At 41.0% G+C, this 17,766-nt stretch overlaps 2 protein-coding genes across 3 annotated transcripts; one reads left to right on the forward strand and one right to left on the reverse strand.

The window, feature by feature from the left end:
* Positions 1 to 906: 906 nt before the first annotated feature.
* On the forward strand, positions 907 to 2,731 carry mos (v-mos Moloney murine sarcoma viral oncogene homolog). Its single transcript, XM_046371995.1, has one exon. The coding sequence runs from the start codon at positions 1,015 to 1,017 to the stop codon at positions 2,029 to 2,031; it is 1,017 nt and encodes a 338-aa protein (XP_046227951.1). The 5' UTR covers positions 907 to 1,014; the 3' UTR covers positions 2,032 to 2,731.
* A 3,967-nt stretch (positions 2,732 to 6,698) lies between these two features.
* steap2 (STEAP family member 2, metalloreductase) lies at positions 6,699 to 17,728 on the reverse strand. Of its 2 annotated transcripts, none has more exons than XM_046371514.1 (6): positions 17,691 to 17,728; positions 14,437 to 14,892; positions 13,136 to 13,302; positions 10,215 to 10,742; positions 9,160 to 9,324; positions 6,699 to 8,392 (listed from the first exon to the last, which is right to left on the reverse strand). In XM_046371514.1, exons 2-6 carry the CDS (start codon positions 14,831 to 14,833, stop codon positions 8,099 to 8,101), a joined length of 1,551 nt encoding a protein of 516 aa, XP_046227470.1. In that variant the 5' UTR covers positions 14,834 to 14,892; positions 17,691 to 17,728; the 3' UTR covers positions 6,699 to 8,098. The 2 variants fall into 2 exon arrangements, with proteins under 2 accessions (XP_046227470.1, XP_046227468.1); XM_046371512.1 differs by lacking the exon at positions 17,691 to 17,728 and adding an exon at positions 15,643 to 15,819.
* Positions 17,729 to 17,766: the final 38 nt, after the last annotated feature.

Genomic DNA, 17,766 nt, shown 5'->3' on the forward strand with positions numbered 1-17,766 from the left:
ATCCAGAATTTATGGTCATTTATGACAATTCAATTCAATTCATTTTATTTTATATAGCACCTTATACAATCAAAATTGTCTCTAGATGCTTTACAGAGACCCAGAGCCTGAACCCCTGAGCAAGCAGACAGTGGCAAGGAAAAACTCCCTTTTAACAGGAAGAAACCTTGAGCAGGACCCGACTCACAAGGGAGAACCATCCTGCTGATAGTCGGCTGGGTGAAGGGGGGGAAGAAGAGGTAGACAGGACAGAGAGGATGAAAGAGAGAGAGAGAGAAAGAAACACACATGCAATGAACATCATAAATTACAAACAGGACAACAGGACATGAGTACTGGTTTTCATCATTCAGTTATGATGATCTTAAAAGCCTATTTTGAAGTTCTAAAAATCAGCCAAGGAGGTCAAATTCATCAGCTGACAAAAAACTGATTGTTTACCATGACAGAGGATGGAATGCAGTTCACCGTGTGCCGTCCTATGTTATCATCACACTGAAGCAGAGTGTGATCATCTGAAACTCTCACTGGAGAGACTGGAAAGAACAAACTCAGGCTCTGAGATATATAAAATGTCTTTCATTGGATCTTGACACCCCCCGCCTCCTGCCAAATCTAGGCCTACCAATTCAAATTTATCATGTGCCCTTCTAAAACTGTACACACATAAAATCGTTCAGCTGTTTAGCTGCAGCTGATTAGTTAGCCCTGTGGCAAACACACACAGTGTCGTTACTTTTTGACACACATAAATGTTATTGTGCTCCTACCACAGAATGCAAAAAGTTGCTCATTTTCCCCAGCCTCCCTGACTGTAGAGTAAACCGAGTTGAACCATCGGGATGAACCCGTTGAACCCAAACAGAAAAGCATTAAACACTCCACAACACTAGGGGGCGGTGTAGTAGCGTTTGTGTGTCTGTCTGAGTCTGAGCTGAAAAGCAGTGAGACTGCAGAGCTGCAGTTAAGTCGGCTGCAGACTCCGAGCTGCGTGGACAGCCTTCAGCACGAACAATGCCCTCCCCGATCCCCGTGACTCGCCTGCTGCCGAAAGACATCTACCCCTCTCTGCACACCGGTGCGTGCAGCAGTCCGCTCACGAAACATTCCCACGGCTCCACCTTACATGTCCCCATACAACGGTTCCACAGCAGAGTCGCCAGTCGGCTGTGGTCTTCTGTGATCCACTGGAGGGAGCTGCGCTCCATTCAGCCAGTGGGCTCCGGGGGGTTCGGCTCCGTGTACAAAGCGGAGTACCTCGGAGAAACCGTCGCGCTGAAGAGGGTCAAGAAGTGCACCAAGAACAAGCTGGCTTCCCGACAGAGCTTCTGGGCCGAGCTAAACGCGGCACACCTGCGCCACAGAAATATCGTGCGTGTTATCGCGGCGACCACCTGCGTGCCGGCGGAGTTTGGAGATGAAAGCAGCATCGGGACCATACTGATGGAGTTCGTGGGCACCAGAAATCTGCAGCAGATTATTTACGGTTGTGCCGAGCCGCTGGGGGAGAACAGGTGGCTCAGGTACTCCACAGACATTGTACAAGGCTTGCAATTCCTTCACTCCCACAACGTAGTGCATCTGGACATAAAACCAGCAAACGTGTTGGTGTCAAATGAAGACGTCTGCAAAATTGCCGATTTCGGCTGTTCTTTGAAACTGGACCGTGGATGTGAAGTGAGCTCTGTAAGCCCCCATGTAAGCCACGTAGGCGGCACGTACACGCACAGATCCCCGGAGTTACTGAAAGGCGAAGCGGTGTCGCCCAAAGCGGACATCTTCTCTTTCGGGATTACCTTGTGGCAGCTGATCACCAGAGAGCAGCCGTACACCGGCGACAGGCAGCACGTACTGTACGCGGTTGTGGCGCACAACCTGAGGCCGTCTACTCAGAATCAGCCGGTGTTTTTGTCGGAGCAGGGCCGCCTGTGCAGCACTCTGCTGAAGCGCTGCTGGAGCGGGGATGGCCGCTGCAGACCGACGGCCCAGGAGCTGCTGTCGTGCTTGGAACAGCTACGCTCCCACATATGACTTTGTTTTATAGCTGCTGGACACGTTTTAGGAACGTTTTAGAAGGTGCTCTCCTCTGGTCAGTTTTACTGAAGCAGTGGACTTAACATTTTCTTATAACATTCATGTCTAATCCTGTTAAAGTGCGTAATTAAGTGCCTTATTATTTATCGCCGAAATCAGGCTGTGCCTCACGAAATTTTGACTGTCGTGACATGCACGCGATGTAGCTGGCCTACTTAGGAATTCGGCACCACGACAAAGTCCTTATTTTATATCGCTTTCCAGTGCTCACCCTGCCTGAGGTTTTGATCGCGAGATTGTTTGGTTGATTGAAAGTTACATTCATCGTGTGCTGTCCAGAGTGTTGCCTGATTAGAAAACAGGTAATAACACTGTATAGTTGTTAAAACTTTATATAAAGCACATTCCAGATCCACTGTTTAAAGTATGCAATTTGCAAATACAATGCAGATCTATTACTCATTAAAAAATTCTTATTGTTATTCAGTCCGTTAACATATAATTTTACGTGTCGACTCAAACCATCGAGTTATCGAATCATCGAGAGTTCTGACTTTTTTCTTTAATTGTGTCGTCATTGTGTTGTTGAAACGAGTTTTATGTGCTGTGATGAAATGTAAAGCGATTTAAGTGTGATGGGTTTTTCATTGTTCCATTTCTTTACTTCATTAAAAAGTATTATTTTTATATGATTTATGAATTAGCTTCGATCAGTCAGTTCTTACTCACATCACATTGACAGGGTACTTGCTTTTCACAGAGCTAACATGCACAGAAGACAGGTACATTTTAGCTTTCTTAGTTAAGCTGACGTGCATTCGGACTGTAATGAGAAAACACTCTTTAGTATGTGAAGAACATAAACGTTCCACACGGAGGGAACCTAGCTGGTAGGGTGTCTTCAAACCCAGGAGCATCTTTCTCTCTTACAGTTCCAAGAAGCAGTTTATGTCGAGCTGTTTGGATAAACTTTGCACAGAAAAACACAGCCTAACCTGGCTTTCTGTCAGCAAAGTTTTCCAGATAACAATTATGTTAATTATGTTAAGGAAGAGCCCCACAGAATTCTTCTCCATGAGGGGTAAAACAACTGAATTGCCCGGATAAATGCTGGCATTAGACCTTTCTGCCATCGTTGGTATATCACATTTGTATATTCCACATGTTACATTTGTACATTTAATCTGTAGTGTTTACCTTGACTTTTCATTACTTTCAGGGTTTTTTTATGTTGTGAACCACGCTTTGGGTAAGGTCTGCTTACGTTTACATGCAAAACCACTTGGTTAGGATTAGGAAAAAATGATGTTTGGGCTTAAAATACCTAGGTTTGTTGCCACAAACACGGTCGGAAATCTTCTGATCTCTCCTTAAAAACATAAAAACATATATGGTCATCTGTGTGTTAACCAAACAATGGTCTGCTGCTTGAGATATGTATAAAACACACAACTGAAACATATATGTGGTTTACAAAAAACACACAATGGCAGCATTTTATTGGTGAGTGGGATGCATTATGAAGATCTGGAAAATCTGGAGGCCAAATCAACACCTCAAACTTGTTCCTCAAACCATTTTTGAATTATTTTTGCAGTGTGACAATGTGGGGCACATTATTCTTCTGAAAGAGGTCACTAACATCAGGGCCTCTTTCATGAAGAGGTACATGTCTCATGATCCAGTTCTGATGCTCAAATGCACTTTGTGTCCCGACGCCTTTCTGTCAGAGCCAGCATTGACTTTTTCAGCAATCTGAACTTCAGTAGCTCTTGTGTTGGACTGGACAAGCTCAAGACACAAGAGACCTATTTCTCTTAAAGTGAGGTAACCTACATTGCTGTTCTAGCTTATTACATGAATCTATGTAAAGCATCCATGAATAAAATCGAGTCATTGCTACCTGATTTAACCAAATTATTACATTTTAACATATCTATGAAATCATTTATTAGTCTCACTTTACGTGAAATACTTAAAAACACAGACTACACTTGTTTATTGTACTTGACATACAAGCATAACTTGGCTCCCATAATTTGCATGTGGTTGTCTTCATTTTTTGACACAACAAAATATATAAAATGCAAAAAGAAAAAAGAAACTTGGTATTTCTGGGTTTTTTTTGTTTTTAAACTGACGGATAACAAATTACGTAATGATACCTTGTGCCACTCTGCACCTTCATTAAAGAACTGGTTTAACAATTATAATCAAAGGCAAAGGATCAGTCACGCATTCAAAAACTAATGCCAAAACGTAAAATGGCAATGCTGACTGGTAAATTTACGATTTACAGAACAAAACCAGCTCAGTCATACAATTTGGGTACAATGTGTAAAAAAAAAATAAGAGTAAGACATGTAATAGATTACATAAATAGTTCACCTGAGTATAGTCACATTGTTTATTTTTGATAAAATAGATTATGGGAGTCCAGGTTTAACTGGGGTTATTTATTTATTTTTTTTTTTACAACCAAGTACATGCATATCCTCATTAAGAAAAAAAACACCAAATGCAAATGTCTCTTCTTTGAAGTCATGATTAATAGAAAAGACTTAGAAGAAAGAAGGTTAGAAGAAAGTTTTGTGGCTTTATCGAGAAGGCAGAGGCGTGTGTTTATAATATCAAAATAAAAAACATTTGACCATACTTTGGGTACGTCGATCCACATTTTCGTCTTTTTAGCTTTGGTTTCAAACAGTTTTGACTTTCTGACTTTGCTTTGTGTAAATTTGAGTAAAACAAAATCTGTTTCACTCTCGCACACAAAACGCAATATTTTCACATCATCTGATCCTCATTTGCAATTTTTACAAAGCATTCACATGCAGATGCATTTTCAGCACTGATAACACTGCATGTAAGTGCATTCTGTTTATTAAATATGTAGTGTGTACATAGAGAGCTCTAATTTGCTTTAGCCTACTGTCAATTGAGTTTTTAATAAATTTAATTAATTATTAAAAATTGGAGAAAAATGCATATTCGATAACAACATACAGGTGAAGATACCCAAGAGCTCCTTGAACGAGTGATAAATTTCATTTAATACAGAAAGTTACATATTGTCATAGCTTTGTAAGTTTCTGCATATACGCCTTAACCTTAGAGAGAAAGTTTCAACATATGAACATTTTCATGTTCTGTTATGTTTTGTTATTACACTCACTCCCGTACGACGAATTATGGTTAGACCCAACTGAAATCATTTTTAACTGAGCGATTTCAAAATTCATTAGACTGCTAACATTTTTCTTCGTATAAGTCAAACTCTCGGACCACTCTTGAGACAAGAAATACTGGCTCAGATTCACATTTGTAACAATGTAGTACATATCAAACAAAACATTTTGTAATTTATTTGAACAAATATTAATTATCAACTGAGACATTCGCTTCAGGAATGTGTCATCTTAACCATTCAGACAGAGAACTAGATGCTGCACTAGCCTTTCAAACACTAAATTAGCATATTCTTCATCTTTTATACAACACTTTGACTGCCTCAACAAAATACGCTCAGTAGACACACACACATAGATAGACACTCAAGCAAGCGCAGATTCATGATTACCAATAGTATACTAGTTCCAGCTTCCACTGACAGACAGCAGAGGTCACTGCTGCTTAAAAAAAATCAAAGCAGAAAATTAGACACTGATTTTACAGCAGATTTTAAGTGACAGTTTTTAATTATTGAGTGCATTTTACAGACTGTTATACAGTTCTATAGGATACAGTATGTACACAGGTATGGAACAGTGCATTTAAGTATTATGTGGAGAATGAGTGCAAGGACAGGTCAATATGTTATAATTCTCACTTTTCTATCACTGCAGTACCTTTGCCTGAGTTGACATCCAGTAGATAATCTGAGTTTGTGTGGAGTTGAAGTTTATGATGTAGATTTTTTTCTGAGCTGGTTGGATTCACCCGGCCGACTATCAGCAGGATAGTTCTCCCTCGCAAGCCGGGTCCTCCTCAAGGTTTCTTCCTGTTAAAAGGGAGTTTTTCCTTGCCACTGTCTGCTTGCTTGGGAGTTCAGGCTCTGGGTCTCTGTAAAGCATCTAGAGACAATTTTGACTGTATAAGGTGCTATATAAATAAACTGAAATTGATATTATTGGTCTAGTCTCTGAGCTGGCTGTGGTATGATTAAAGTTAAGTTATATTTTAATCACCCTCTTGTGATTACAAGTTAATTTATTTGTGTGTTTTCAAATGCTGTCAAGGTCCCTACATTTTATGTCACCATACACTAACGAGTCCCTGAATGCTGTCCATTAATGTCACCGCTATTCTGTCATTCGTGTAAACAACCCACCACATTTCCATCACCACTGTGACCTCCACGATGCACTTCAGACTCTTCTTCTCCACGACCAGAGACTGAACTCTGTGAGATTCTATCCCTTTCTATCTTTCTCTGTTGCAAACATCAATAATTATTTTCTTCTCAATCACTACAGTTTGCCAAAGCTGGATTTGATCAAACACGAGGGCACTGTAATGTGAATGAAAATATATTCCCCAATGAATCACTGTAACTAGCACAGCCCAGTCGCCAGAATCAAAAGTTTGCATTGTGCGTTTCGCAAACCATGTTAAGTTTGTACATTTCATCACAGTCTGAAAATAAAGAGAGACGTGAAACATGCTTTAGGTAGATTATGGATCACAATGAACAACACATTTTGCTTTATTTTTTGTTACAGTTACATATTGCTGGACTGTAATGCAATGGAAGGATGGATTGCTTTCAAAGTGCTTGTGCATTCATGGAAGAAGAGTCAGATAAGTACAGGAGCACTCAGCCCACTATGAAACTGATGGAAATGGTACGCTACACTAAAAAGAAGCAGTCATCTGGCATGTATGTTCAATGAGACTGACAAACTGATTATTGTGTAAATCAGTGACAGCTTTACTGACAGTCCCTGTAGTCATTTGGCAGTTCAGTGATACTTTGTTGTGAGCTGTAAGAATAAAAACATATGTTGCATTTAGGAAACATACTGCAAATACAGAAGCACACTGTAAGAACAGAAAACACAACCAAATATAGAAATTGCTTCCAAAGGACTTCCAAAGGGATATATGTGGCTTAGACATGTTTGTTGTTGCCATGGCTTGTGAGTCATGAAGTTATTTGTATCATCAAAATGTGATGAATTTTTGATTTTTTTTTTTCAAATGCACAACAATTGGCCACAACCCGCAGGACCATGCAGAGCTAAAAAGCTGTCAATGTCACTGTCAATGCAGCTTTGTCATTTCAATGGGGATTTCATGTTTATGATAGATTATGTTCAGTATTGACAGATGGCACGATCACATAATCACATAGGCACTATTAGACCAGAGCTATAGACTGCACGAGCACTGTAAAGAGATATCAGTTTAGATGTCAAATATATCACTCATCAAAGATAATCACATTTTTCTCTTTTTGTATTTTTTTTTTGTTTGTTTGTTTTTTTTGGGGGGTGGGGGTCACTTGTATATTGCCTTTGTGTGTTTTGGTTTAGAAAGTAATGACATCTACTTTTGTATATCTGATCCCTAAACTTCCTTAAATAATCCCCATAAAGACAACTAGTATCCCTCTGGGCAATATTGGACCCTACTCTTCCCATAATGCAACTCAGTATTAAGCTCCAAAAAAAAAAAACCACAAAAAAAACATCAAATCCTACAAATCCCATAATGCACTTCACTAGTCACTTTTATTTGACCTGTCTGCATGGTAAACAGCCACATCTTTTAGTTCACGTCCGCACCCCCCACCACCCAACACAGAGAAGGCATACATCAAACAGAATTTTCTTACGCATACATCAGAAAACAGATCAATAACATTTTCTATAGGTTTATCTATGAGACAGAGAACCATAATGGAAACACAGCAGTCCAGGGTTGAGAGCCACAGCAATAACTGTTCAATCACAAACAATCACATGAATAAATAGTGTTCATTTGCTTCAATCAATCAGCTAATTATAGCAGTACATGTGAAAATTCCAATAAACGCAAAGCAAACAGCTCTGAGCCGCAGCAATTACATGATGGTAACTCGCTCAGGTGACACTTGGACAGCTGAACCCAAAGGTTCCAGGCGCTGGCACCGGCACTGACTACTGTCCAGGCCCCGACGGATCTGGTGGAGCTTGCGGGCCACACAGGGGAGTAGGATCAACACCTTTCCCATTATAACACACACTGGCAAGGCCAGGGCCACCACAAAACTGGGAGGCAGGTAGAAACGGTAGGCATCCTCCTCAAAAGCTCGCTTCCAGCCAAACAGCAGACCGTGGAAGATGGCAATGAGCAGGGCAATGTAGCCCAGAGTGGACTGCAACAAAGACAGGAACACACATAATGGAACATAAGGGCCAAATTCCTGTGATCATATAGCAAAGCTGACGACCCACCTCAGACACACTAAAGTTACACACTTACACTGTAGCATTCAAATGTAACAGTTCACTCTGTATAATGCACATCCAACGTGCCCAGTGCAGTTTGGCAGTCTTTTTAAGTTATTTCTGCTGCTTACTTAGCCTTTCCCACTTAGAAAAATATTTATTTCACTTATTTTATTTTGTGTTACCTTATTCTATTTTATTTTTATTTTATTTTATTCTTCAATTATATGTTACTGTTACGTTCTATGTATGCACCAATCACCAAGACAAATTCCTAGTAATGTGAAACCTCTTCACTTACATGGCAATAAAGTCTTTTCTGATTCTAATTTAAGTGTTTTCAAACCATGAGACACGGCTCCCCAGGGGAACAGGAGAAATGCAACTAGAACCAGAACTTTGTTATTGCAGTTTGGCTACTGATTTAGCCCATTCACCAACACAGTCACTAGTCAAAAGCAGCAGTGGCTGTGACATACAGTCATGGTATTTAAAACCCTTAGTGCCCAGCTGCTGCAATTTGCATCAAAAACTGCCTGAGCCATAGCTCTTTCAAATCTGAAGTCACTGATATGACGGATTAGAACTGATCCTTTTCAGTTCTGTGTAACTTACACTTTCCTCCCATACTGTTTTCTCAGAATCAAGTAATCCAGTGTTTGAAAAGTTTATATAGTAGTTCATATATTTGTACCTGTATGAAGCTGAACTCCCTCCAGTTAAGCGTGCTGTTAACAGAAGGGATGGAGGTGATTGCCAGGAGCGACAGGAGCCCAAGGCTCATAATCCCAAAGGATAGGTACATCTCCCCTCTCCACACCTCCTCCTCATTCCATGCATTTTCCACATTAGCATGGATCTGCCAAAACAAAGAATGTTTTTTTTGTACATTATGAGATTAGCCTGCCCCACATTTGCTGTGCAGTAACTTAATTAAACACAAGAATGTACAAATAGGCAAAACTGAAACACTAAGGTTAGAGTTTCAGTTTTGCCTATTTGTACATTCTTAAAACAAATTTTTTATTACCCCAAAGACTGAACCATGGCTTTATCAATATACAGTGCTGATATCGGATAGCCATGGTTGGAACCGTATATTCTAACTTGCCTATACCTCGGTCACATAAAGGATCACTGAATCAGACTAGACTAACATATTCAAATAAAAAGCCACTTCTCTACACTCTCTCTGCTAATAAGGGATGGAGAAGGGGCATGGCAGGCGAGATACATATTGGCCGTTTTACTAACTAGGAGGATGGCTTTCGCCTTTTATTCCTCCTCAAATCACTTACAAGAGATGGGATGGTGGTTATCAGTTTTGTGTGTTAGAGGTCACAGACTATTTGATAATGAACTGAGGCAGGGAGAAACAGATACATAAATACACCTTCCAACACCTTTTAATCTGACACATCTTTACATTAGTAATCACCATTAACATTTTCTTTATCCTGTACACAAACAAAAATGAAAATTTGTGGTTTTAAGGAGAGTTATGGTTATGTGCTGAACCTATTTCTTGATATACAACAGTTTACCCATCCATCTACCACTTCTGTGCAGCATCTCTGCATCTAGTGCGGTTGGCCGGATATAAGTTCCTGAGCACAGATTTTGGTTTTAGTCTCCTGGATTTGTACAGGGATAAGGTTAGGTAGAGGTTTTAATGGGTGTAATTTTGTTGGACATTCCGACTGCTGAAATTTATGTGGACATGATGTCAGAGCCCTCTGTCCCACTGACCTGTTGGTATGCAGTGTTGAGCAGCAGGTACCTCTCAGACCTCCTCATAGGCAGACAGAGGCTGTAGAGAACATGGACAGCAGCCAGGAAGAAGCTGAGGAGGCCCAGCTGTTTCCGGCTCTGCAGCCAGCCCTCCAGCCAGTGTGGGAAATGTCTGTACTTGGTACCATAGTAGAGCTGGTGGGCGGCTGCCAGCTGGCCTGCCAGGTATACTAGGGCCAAAAGAGTGATGGCAACAGTGGGCAGTGTTCGGTTCACCATCTCTATGGGAATCTTGTAAAAGTCACTCTGCTTGTATTTCACGTATGGGTGGATGATATCTCGTATAAAAGAGTAGGCAAAAAAGAAGATGGAGAGGGCCACGGTAGCGAGGACAGGTCCCTTCCAGCCAGGAAATAATTGTATGGGCAGGTTCTCAATGTCCCGTGAAGAAGACAGAGTGCCCATATCCACTGGCTGGAAATTGAGTTGACGGGCTAGTTCCATGATCTGCTGTCTAGCTTCCACTGAGTCACTGCAAATGAACACCTACTCAGAGTCAAGAGAAGAGAAGAAAGAGAAGAACTGGTTAGAGGTGCAGTGAAGACAACCAGGAATTACTGAACAAGATGGCATGTAACATACAATTTCTGACATATTCCTCTGTACCTCAGTCCTTCATTCTTCATTCAAAGACTATTAAAATACATCAGTGAGCCACACTGTTGCACTGAGTGACAAGTTCCTTCATTACCATGAACCCACATACACTGACCTACTGCCAGAAATACTCATGAGTACAACACCAAAAGTGGATTAATATGTCACTGGAAATGCTGTACTCTCCACCAAATGCACCAAATACACTAAAGTTTGAGTAATGTTTGCCAAAAACCACAGTAAGCCGCTGTTTTAGGAAAATAACCGAGTCTTTCATCCATCCATTTTCTATACCGCTTATCCATCAGGGTCGCGGGGGGACTGGAGCCTATCCCAGCTGACGACAGGCAAAAGGCGGGGTTCACCCTGGACTGGTCGCCAGTCAATCACAGGGCCGACACACAATGTAGAGTAGCCAGTTAACCTAATGTGCATGTTTTTGGTATTGTGGGAGGAAGCCGGAGTACCTGGAGAAAACCCACGCAGGCACAGGGAGAACATGCAAACTCCACGAGTCTTTTTGAAAATTAAATTACAGGTCACTGTAGTGTATCTACACCGACCTACATCTTCAGTAGCAACAGATGGGCTTGGGACCGATTCTCTCAGACAGGGTAGGAATGTGTGATGGGACAGAATAGAATTGCTTGTTGATTGGTTTGTTTGTTGGTTACTGACAACACAATTTAGAACATTTGTTTTAAAAGCCTCTCAGCAATTCTCAAAATGTTTTTTTTTTCCAAAATAGACTAGATGTATCATGGAACCAGCAGTGACTTTTATCCTTGTGTTTCCTTTGTTTCCCTGTCTCTTGTGTGTCTCGTCCTCCATGGTCTGTCTCTCTGTGTATGAATGTTGTGTGTTCTCCATACCTCAGCTCATAAGCTTCTGCTACTTTAACCCAGGCTCAACCTCCATCTTCAATTATTCTGTCAGCTATGTGGCAGCTTTCAGTACTTTGTACTTGTGTTGTTGTTCCTTGTGATCTTAAAGTGTTTTTGCTAACTTTTATTTTTTGCCAGGAAAGCGACAGTGGTTGCCTCCGTTGCCCACTCCACTTCCAGCCCACAATCACTGCTCCTGACTGCCCGAGCCATTCTCCACTCCTCGCCACCTTTCTGCCCTTGGTTATTCTCCACTTACCTCCACCTTCCCATGCTCAGCCATCATCTCCATTTATTACATGAAATTCTTCACTCATATCCTTTCCCCTGTTTCTGAATGTGCTTTTGGATCCTGCAACCAAACTGCAACACCACACACTTTATTTCCTTCATTCAACATTCAGTTATCGCTATAGAATTTGTGAAGACAAGCTGGTTTGTATTATAACCGATGTATCATCTGTATAACATATTTGTGGGTGGTGTGTTCACGGTGTTGAGATGGTAATCCCTGCATCTGTTCAAAGATGGTCTTGGTGTCTGATGCGAATGTCTTTTATGATCTTTCTTTTTCCAGTACATGATGTGATTTTGGTTTGGTGTTCACAAGCAGCTGATGTTGTCTGTTTTTATTCAGTCTCTCCAGGTCTTGCCTCCTTCCCTATTCTGGAAGTCAGTGGATGGCCAGAGAAAGATCATGGAGGAGATTCACACCCACATTAGAGACTATTTTTGAACAGAGACATCCACCTCCCCATATTCGGTGATTCAGACCTGTGACTGGAGGTCCATACTTCAGTGACTGGATGTCATGTTCCTTGTCTGTTAAGTGTTTTATTTTTTCCCTCATGTTTCATGTCTTGTCTTCCTGTTTTATTTTACGATCACTCACCTCTGCCTCTGTTCCAGGTTCCTGTCTGCCCTCCCCGTCTGTGTGCACCTGATCCCTGATTGTTTCTCCCGCACCTGTCTCTCCCCATTAGTCCTGCATATAGACCCTCTTGTATCTTGTCTCGTTGCCAGTTCGTCGTTGGTCATAGCTTCACGTACCAGCATTCTTCATAATCATAGTCATAGTTTCTTTGTGCTTGATCCCTGCCTGTTTTTTGACTTCGCCTTTTGCTTTACGATTTGGATACCTTTGCCTGGTTTGACTGTTTCACTGTGTACCGACCTCTGCCTGGAATAAACCTCGTCTACTGCTCCACTGAATCGAGTTGTGCATTTGAGTCCTCCTTACACCTAGCCAGGTTCCTGACACTGGATGATAATTGGGCCATCTTGGTGACAAAATAAAAAATCTTATTTGTGGTCAAAAGCTGTGAAAAGCCATTGAAATCTCTAGACAAAGCTTTATTTAGTTTGATTTTTCAAAGAATAGAACATGACTGACTGTACCTGTGTGCTGGCATCTTTGGGGCAGCTCTGCTGCAAGGTCCAGGCTGAGACCACATTGAAGCCTTTTACAACAATGGAATCTGGCAGCAGTGATGCCAGATATTCAGCATTAGACTCTGGATACTGGTTCACCCTCCTGTTGTTACTCACATCCACAAGGATCTTACCTGCAGGACAAAAAGATAAACACGCATAACCTCTGTTGTTAAAGACTTTAGTAACATATGCAAAACTTGGGCTGTAACTACAACTACATAGACATAACATACCTCTTCAGGCTATTTGGTGATGATTTCACATCACTGCACCTGTATTACTTGGTTCAGTACAAATGCTTTCATCATAAGTGTTATTTTTGCATTTCTATGACTATCTACATTAAAGTTAAAGACAAATTCTAGCTATAACACTTTGTACACATTGTAACACAAGTCTAAGTGTAATAAATTTCTATTTCTGTTGTGTTATGCATCTCACAGACAGCATAACATTTGCCAAATTGTTGGATAAGTTCAGAATGTTTCAAGTCTATTCTAGTACAACACTCAGCTTCATCACACACACAACTACTTCTTTCTATACTGACCTTTTATACCTCCTAAGAAAGCCTTTGGTAGCGCATCTTATATAGTGCTTCAGCAGTCTGAGTCAGATAAATCTAAGATAAGATAAAAACTTTTTTCATCCCACAGGAAATTGTTATAAGATCTGACTTTGCCAAATAGCTAACATATTGTTTTTGTTTTGTTTTTATTCTGTGGATGTTGCCTAAAACTGATGGTAGCTGCTGAGTAGATGGATATTTGGCCTGCTAAGCTAGGTTAGCTTGTGCTTGTTGAAGCTAATGTTTTAGCTGGTGCATCGCTTGCTAACAGTTTTACCCGTTAGCCGATGGAGCGGCTCTGACTCTAACACATAAATCTAAATGGATATCCTCCAAATGTACAGTCATTTTCTCTTACTCCCTCTGTGTGTTACTATCCCTCCATTGCAGATCAGTAGCAAAACAGTCTGTGGAAAATAAATCAATAAATAAGACCTTTTGTTTTAGGGTCCTCAGTGATTTGTCTGACTCAGAATGGTGGAGCTTCATATTATCTTCAGCTTAACATTGGGCTAAGTATTTCACAAAGAACGTGGATTTTGTCCCTTGTTTCTTACTTTGCTTTCTCCCATCTGCTTTTCTTCAATCAGCCATTGCTTTCCTGTTTAGTGCAATATAAAGATGAGCTTGAAGAAATGAAAAAAAAAAAGACTTCTTCCTTTAAACTGACAGTGAGTTTATGTGTGTTATTATCTACCTTCCAGTAGATGTTTGATGTCCCAGAGGATGGAGTAGTGCTCACGGCGGATTGCCATGAACACAATGCTGGCCTTCCCCACAGCATCTTCATGATGGGTCACATCCACCACATGAGGAAATGACTGGGCTGCCAGTTTGGGATGGCGGCTGCCTACCACCACGTGGAAGCCACAGCGCAGCAAGCGTATGGTCAGACACTTGGAGAAGTCACCTGAGCCCAGGATGGCCACTGTGGGCTGACCAAGCAAACAGGAGGTCCCTGCATCAGCAACTCCAACTCCGTTCTTCATGCCATTGGGCAAGAAACGGGCCTGGGCATGGTGGTGGTGGTGGGAGCAGGAGGCTGTGAGGAACACAGGGCTTCTGCTGCTGCCCATCATGGAGATGGAGTCCATCCTTTCTCCCTGTCACTTCTTCCTCTGTGGTTTTTTAGCTCAGGAGAATTTCAAAAAGTCTAAAGAAGGTAAGAGAAAAGGAAAAGACTGGTATAAAACTGATTAGGTTTCTTAAGAATTTATTCTCAATTTCAATTTATTTATATAGCACCTTATACAATCAAAATTGTCTCTAGATGCTTTACAGAGACCCAGAGCCTGAACCCCTGAGCAAGCAGACAGTGGCAAGGAAAAACTCCCTTTTAACAGGAAGAAACCTTGAGCAGGACCCGACTCACAAGGGAGAACCATCCTGCTGATAGTCGGCTGGGTACATTACAGCGGAAATGCAATGAGTGATAATCTCACTTTGCCCAGATATTTTTTATCCTTGAAATGTTAGTGTGTCCGTGCGTGCATGTCTATCATGTCACGTCTGTCATACCGACATGGCGCGCGCACCTCACGCAGGTGACACTAAGGTACGCATAAAACGAGCTTCAGCTATCAATGATCTACTGCAGCAGTTCTGTAACGGCAGTCAGAGGACATCCCTCCACCGGGAGAGGCTGCGTCTTCTTCCGACCTTCTGTCTGCAAAGACAGGCGTCTTGTGAAGGACGCGGCCGTGTGTGTGTGTGTGTGTGTGTGTGCGGACAGCCTGTGTGCACCTGTGGCGCTGCAGCACTGCACACAGCTGCTCCCATTCCATGGAGCCACACACAGTACAAGACAGCGAGGTGCGACACCGCTAGCACATATACACCAAAGTAGAAATGGACGTCCGTAGTTAAACCTCACACTGTATGAGTGTGATAGCATGTTACACACCTGTCATCGAGCATCACAAGAATGCTGCTGTTAATGCAGAGACGCAGACAAGCTTGTAGCTGCCCATCCTGATCCTGATCCTGCCCATCCTCCGCTGTCGGAACAAACGCTGCATTCAAGACGTGTAGAGAAGATCGGACATACCAGCTTTGGTTTAATATTAACGCGTCTGTGATTTTTGCACCAGGCTGTTTTTTTTTTTGTTTTTTTGTTTTTTTTTTTAAATCAACTACCGGTACAAAAAAAAGCAAAAAAATTCCGAAATACAGTCAGAGAGAGTTTAGAAAAACACATCACCGCAGGTCTGACCAGCAAAAACATAAAGATACATATACTATATACAGTACACATAAGATACAGTTAAAAAAATGGACATAAAATTTGAACAACATAAGATAAAAAAGACAAAAAATATCACAAATGAAAATGGAAGATATTCATTATACATTGTTAGCAGGTTACATAATCTAAGAGATGTATTTCAAATTTTTAAGACAAATCTGACTTACAAACATGACAAAAATGACTTACGTATTTGTTAATCAGTCATTCATAGCCTATAATCTATTTTAAAATGATCTGATACAATCATAGGTGTAGAAAATACGTCTTCCAGGTTTTACTTGAAGGTACTTTGTAGGTAATTTAAACAACATTCACACATTTATTTGGAATAAAAACCCATGGGGTAATTGTATTAACGGACACAAGGTCTGCTCAAAAATGGGAAACTACAGTGTGTGAAGTGTAACAATCATGAGGGCAATACGTTTTCACGTGCAGGAGTACAGTCAGCCATGATCCAAACACACATGCACTATACAGACAACAATGAACACTGTTGTGACTAAAGAGAAGAATAAAAAAGGGGGCTTGTGATGGTGATGTATTGTTGCCTTGAACAGGTTTTCTAATCATCTGTTTTCTTGCTTCCTGATTAGTCTGAAAAGTTATTTGGAAATGGTCTTGGTTGTTAGATAACCATGATAAAAAGTAATGTAAGAAATTTAAGATCATGTTCAGATGTTTCCCACTGAAAATGTTTTAATGTTTTAGACATTCTAAAAGCGCTTTTTTAAAACAGTTAAACGTTTTGGACAGACATCCCTAATCTAGCCTAGATATGATCAAATTTGAAAGCCATAAAACTGTGTTTATATGTGGAAAAGCCTCAAGCCTCAAACATAATTTGTCTTAAATCGTTAATGTCTGTAGTGGATCATTTTCATATTTAGCACCTAGGCTGGTTTTACAAACAGAAGATGTAAATTGCTTTTCATGCTTTGTTATTTCCCCAAGTTTTATTATATACAATTAAACAGGGACGTGCAGAGACCTCTGGTGGGGCAGGGGCTCAGTTTATAAAAAAGGGCACAAAACATTTCAAGCAATTGAACTTTATTTAAAACTGAATTTCAATAACAACTTAATTTCTGCCTGTGTGTGTGTGTGTGTGTGTGTCTGTGTGATGTCCCTCTTTTGATGCTGAATATTGGTCCTCAAAGCAGCAGTTTTCGGCTTGCCATGTTCTTGTAAATGTCTATGACAACACTGTGTCATATCACGCATATGATTTAGGAGACATTGTGGAGAACTTAGCTGTTGGAACTCATTTATTTATTAAAAAAAAAACAGCCCTGTCAAAAGGGCACTTTGAATGTCCATCAGGAAAAGGGCAGGTGCCTGAGCCCCTGTAGCCCCCCTTATCTGCACGTGCCTGCAATTAAAGTCGGAAGAGTAGGGCAGTCTGTCAGCAAGAAACACTTTTTATATCAGTCAATGTCATTTCCACTGAGTCACATGTGAGGCTGGCGATTCCTGATATGTTATATAATTTTATTTTTCCAAAACATATAGCCTAACAGCTTCCAGTGCTGGAAGGACACCATAACCATATTTTGGCGCCCACCTGCTCTGGTACGCTTTCCAGGCGATGCACGGTTTATCTCGAACAAGCCTTCCGTTAGAGTTTTGCAATGTTTCGCCTAAGGTTTCGGGTATAAATACCAGATAGTGAATTTACCAAGCAAACTGTCTATTTCCCTTACCATGTCGCGGCAGTCTCCTGATGAACGGGGAGATTTACTCACACGTTAAAAAAAAGAACATCTGCCTTTAAGCCTG

The sequence above is a fragment of the Scatophagus argus genome, chromosome 18 (assembly GCF_020382885.2).
Source record: "Scatophagus argus isolate fScaArg1 chromosome 18, fScaArg1.pri, whole genome shotgun sequence".
Lineage (NCBI taxonomy): Eukaryota > Metazoa > Chordata > Actinopteri > Scatophagidae > Scatophagus > Scatophagus argus.

Bases quoted from the DNA above. Each gene is read 5' to 3' on its own strand.
- steap2 (XM_046371514.1), bottom strand. From the start codon at position 14,833: ATGGACTCCATCTCCATGATGGGCAGCAGCAGAAGCCCTGTGTTCCTC. The intron at 13,303-14,436 runs GTAGATAATAAC...TTTGTCCTGCAG, and splicing joins CATCAAACATCTACTGGAAG to GTAAGATCCTTGTGGATGTG. The intron at 9,325-10,214 runs GTCAGTGGGACA...TTGTTTTGGCAG, and splicing joins TCAACACTGCATACCAACAG to ATCCATGCTAATGTGGAAAA.
- mos (XM_046371995.1), top strand. From the start codon at position 1,015: ATGCCCTCCCCGATCCCCGTGACTCGCCTGCTGCCGAAAGACATCTAC.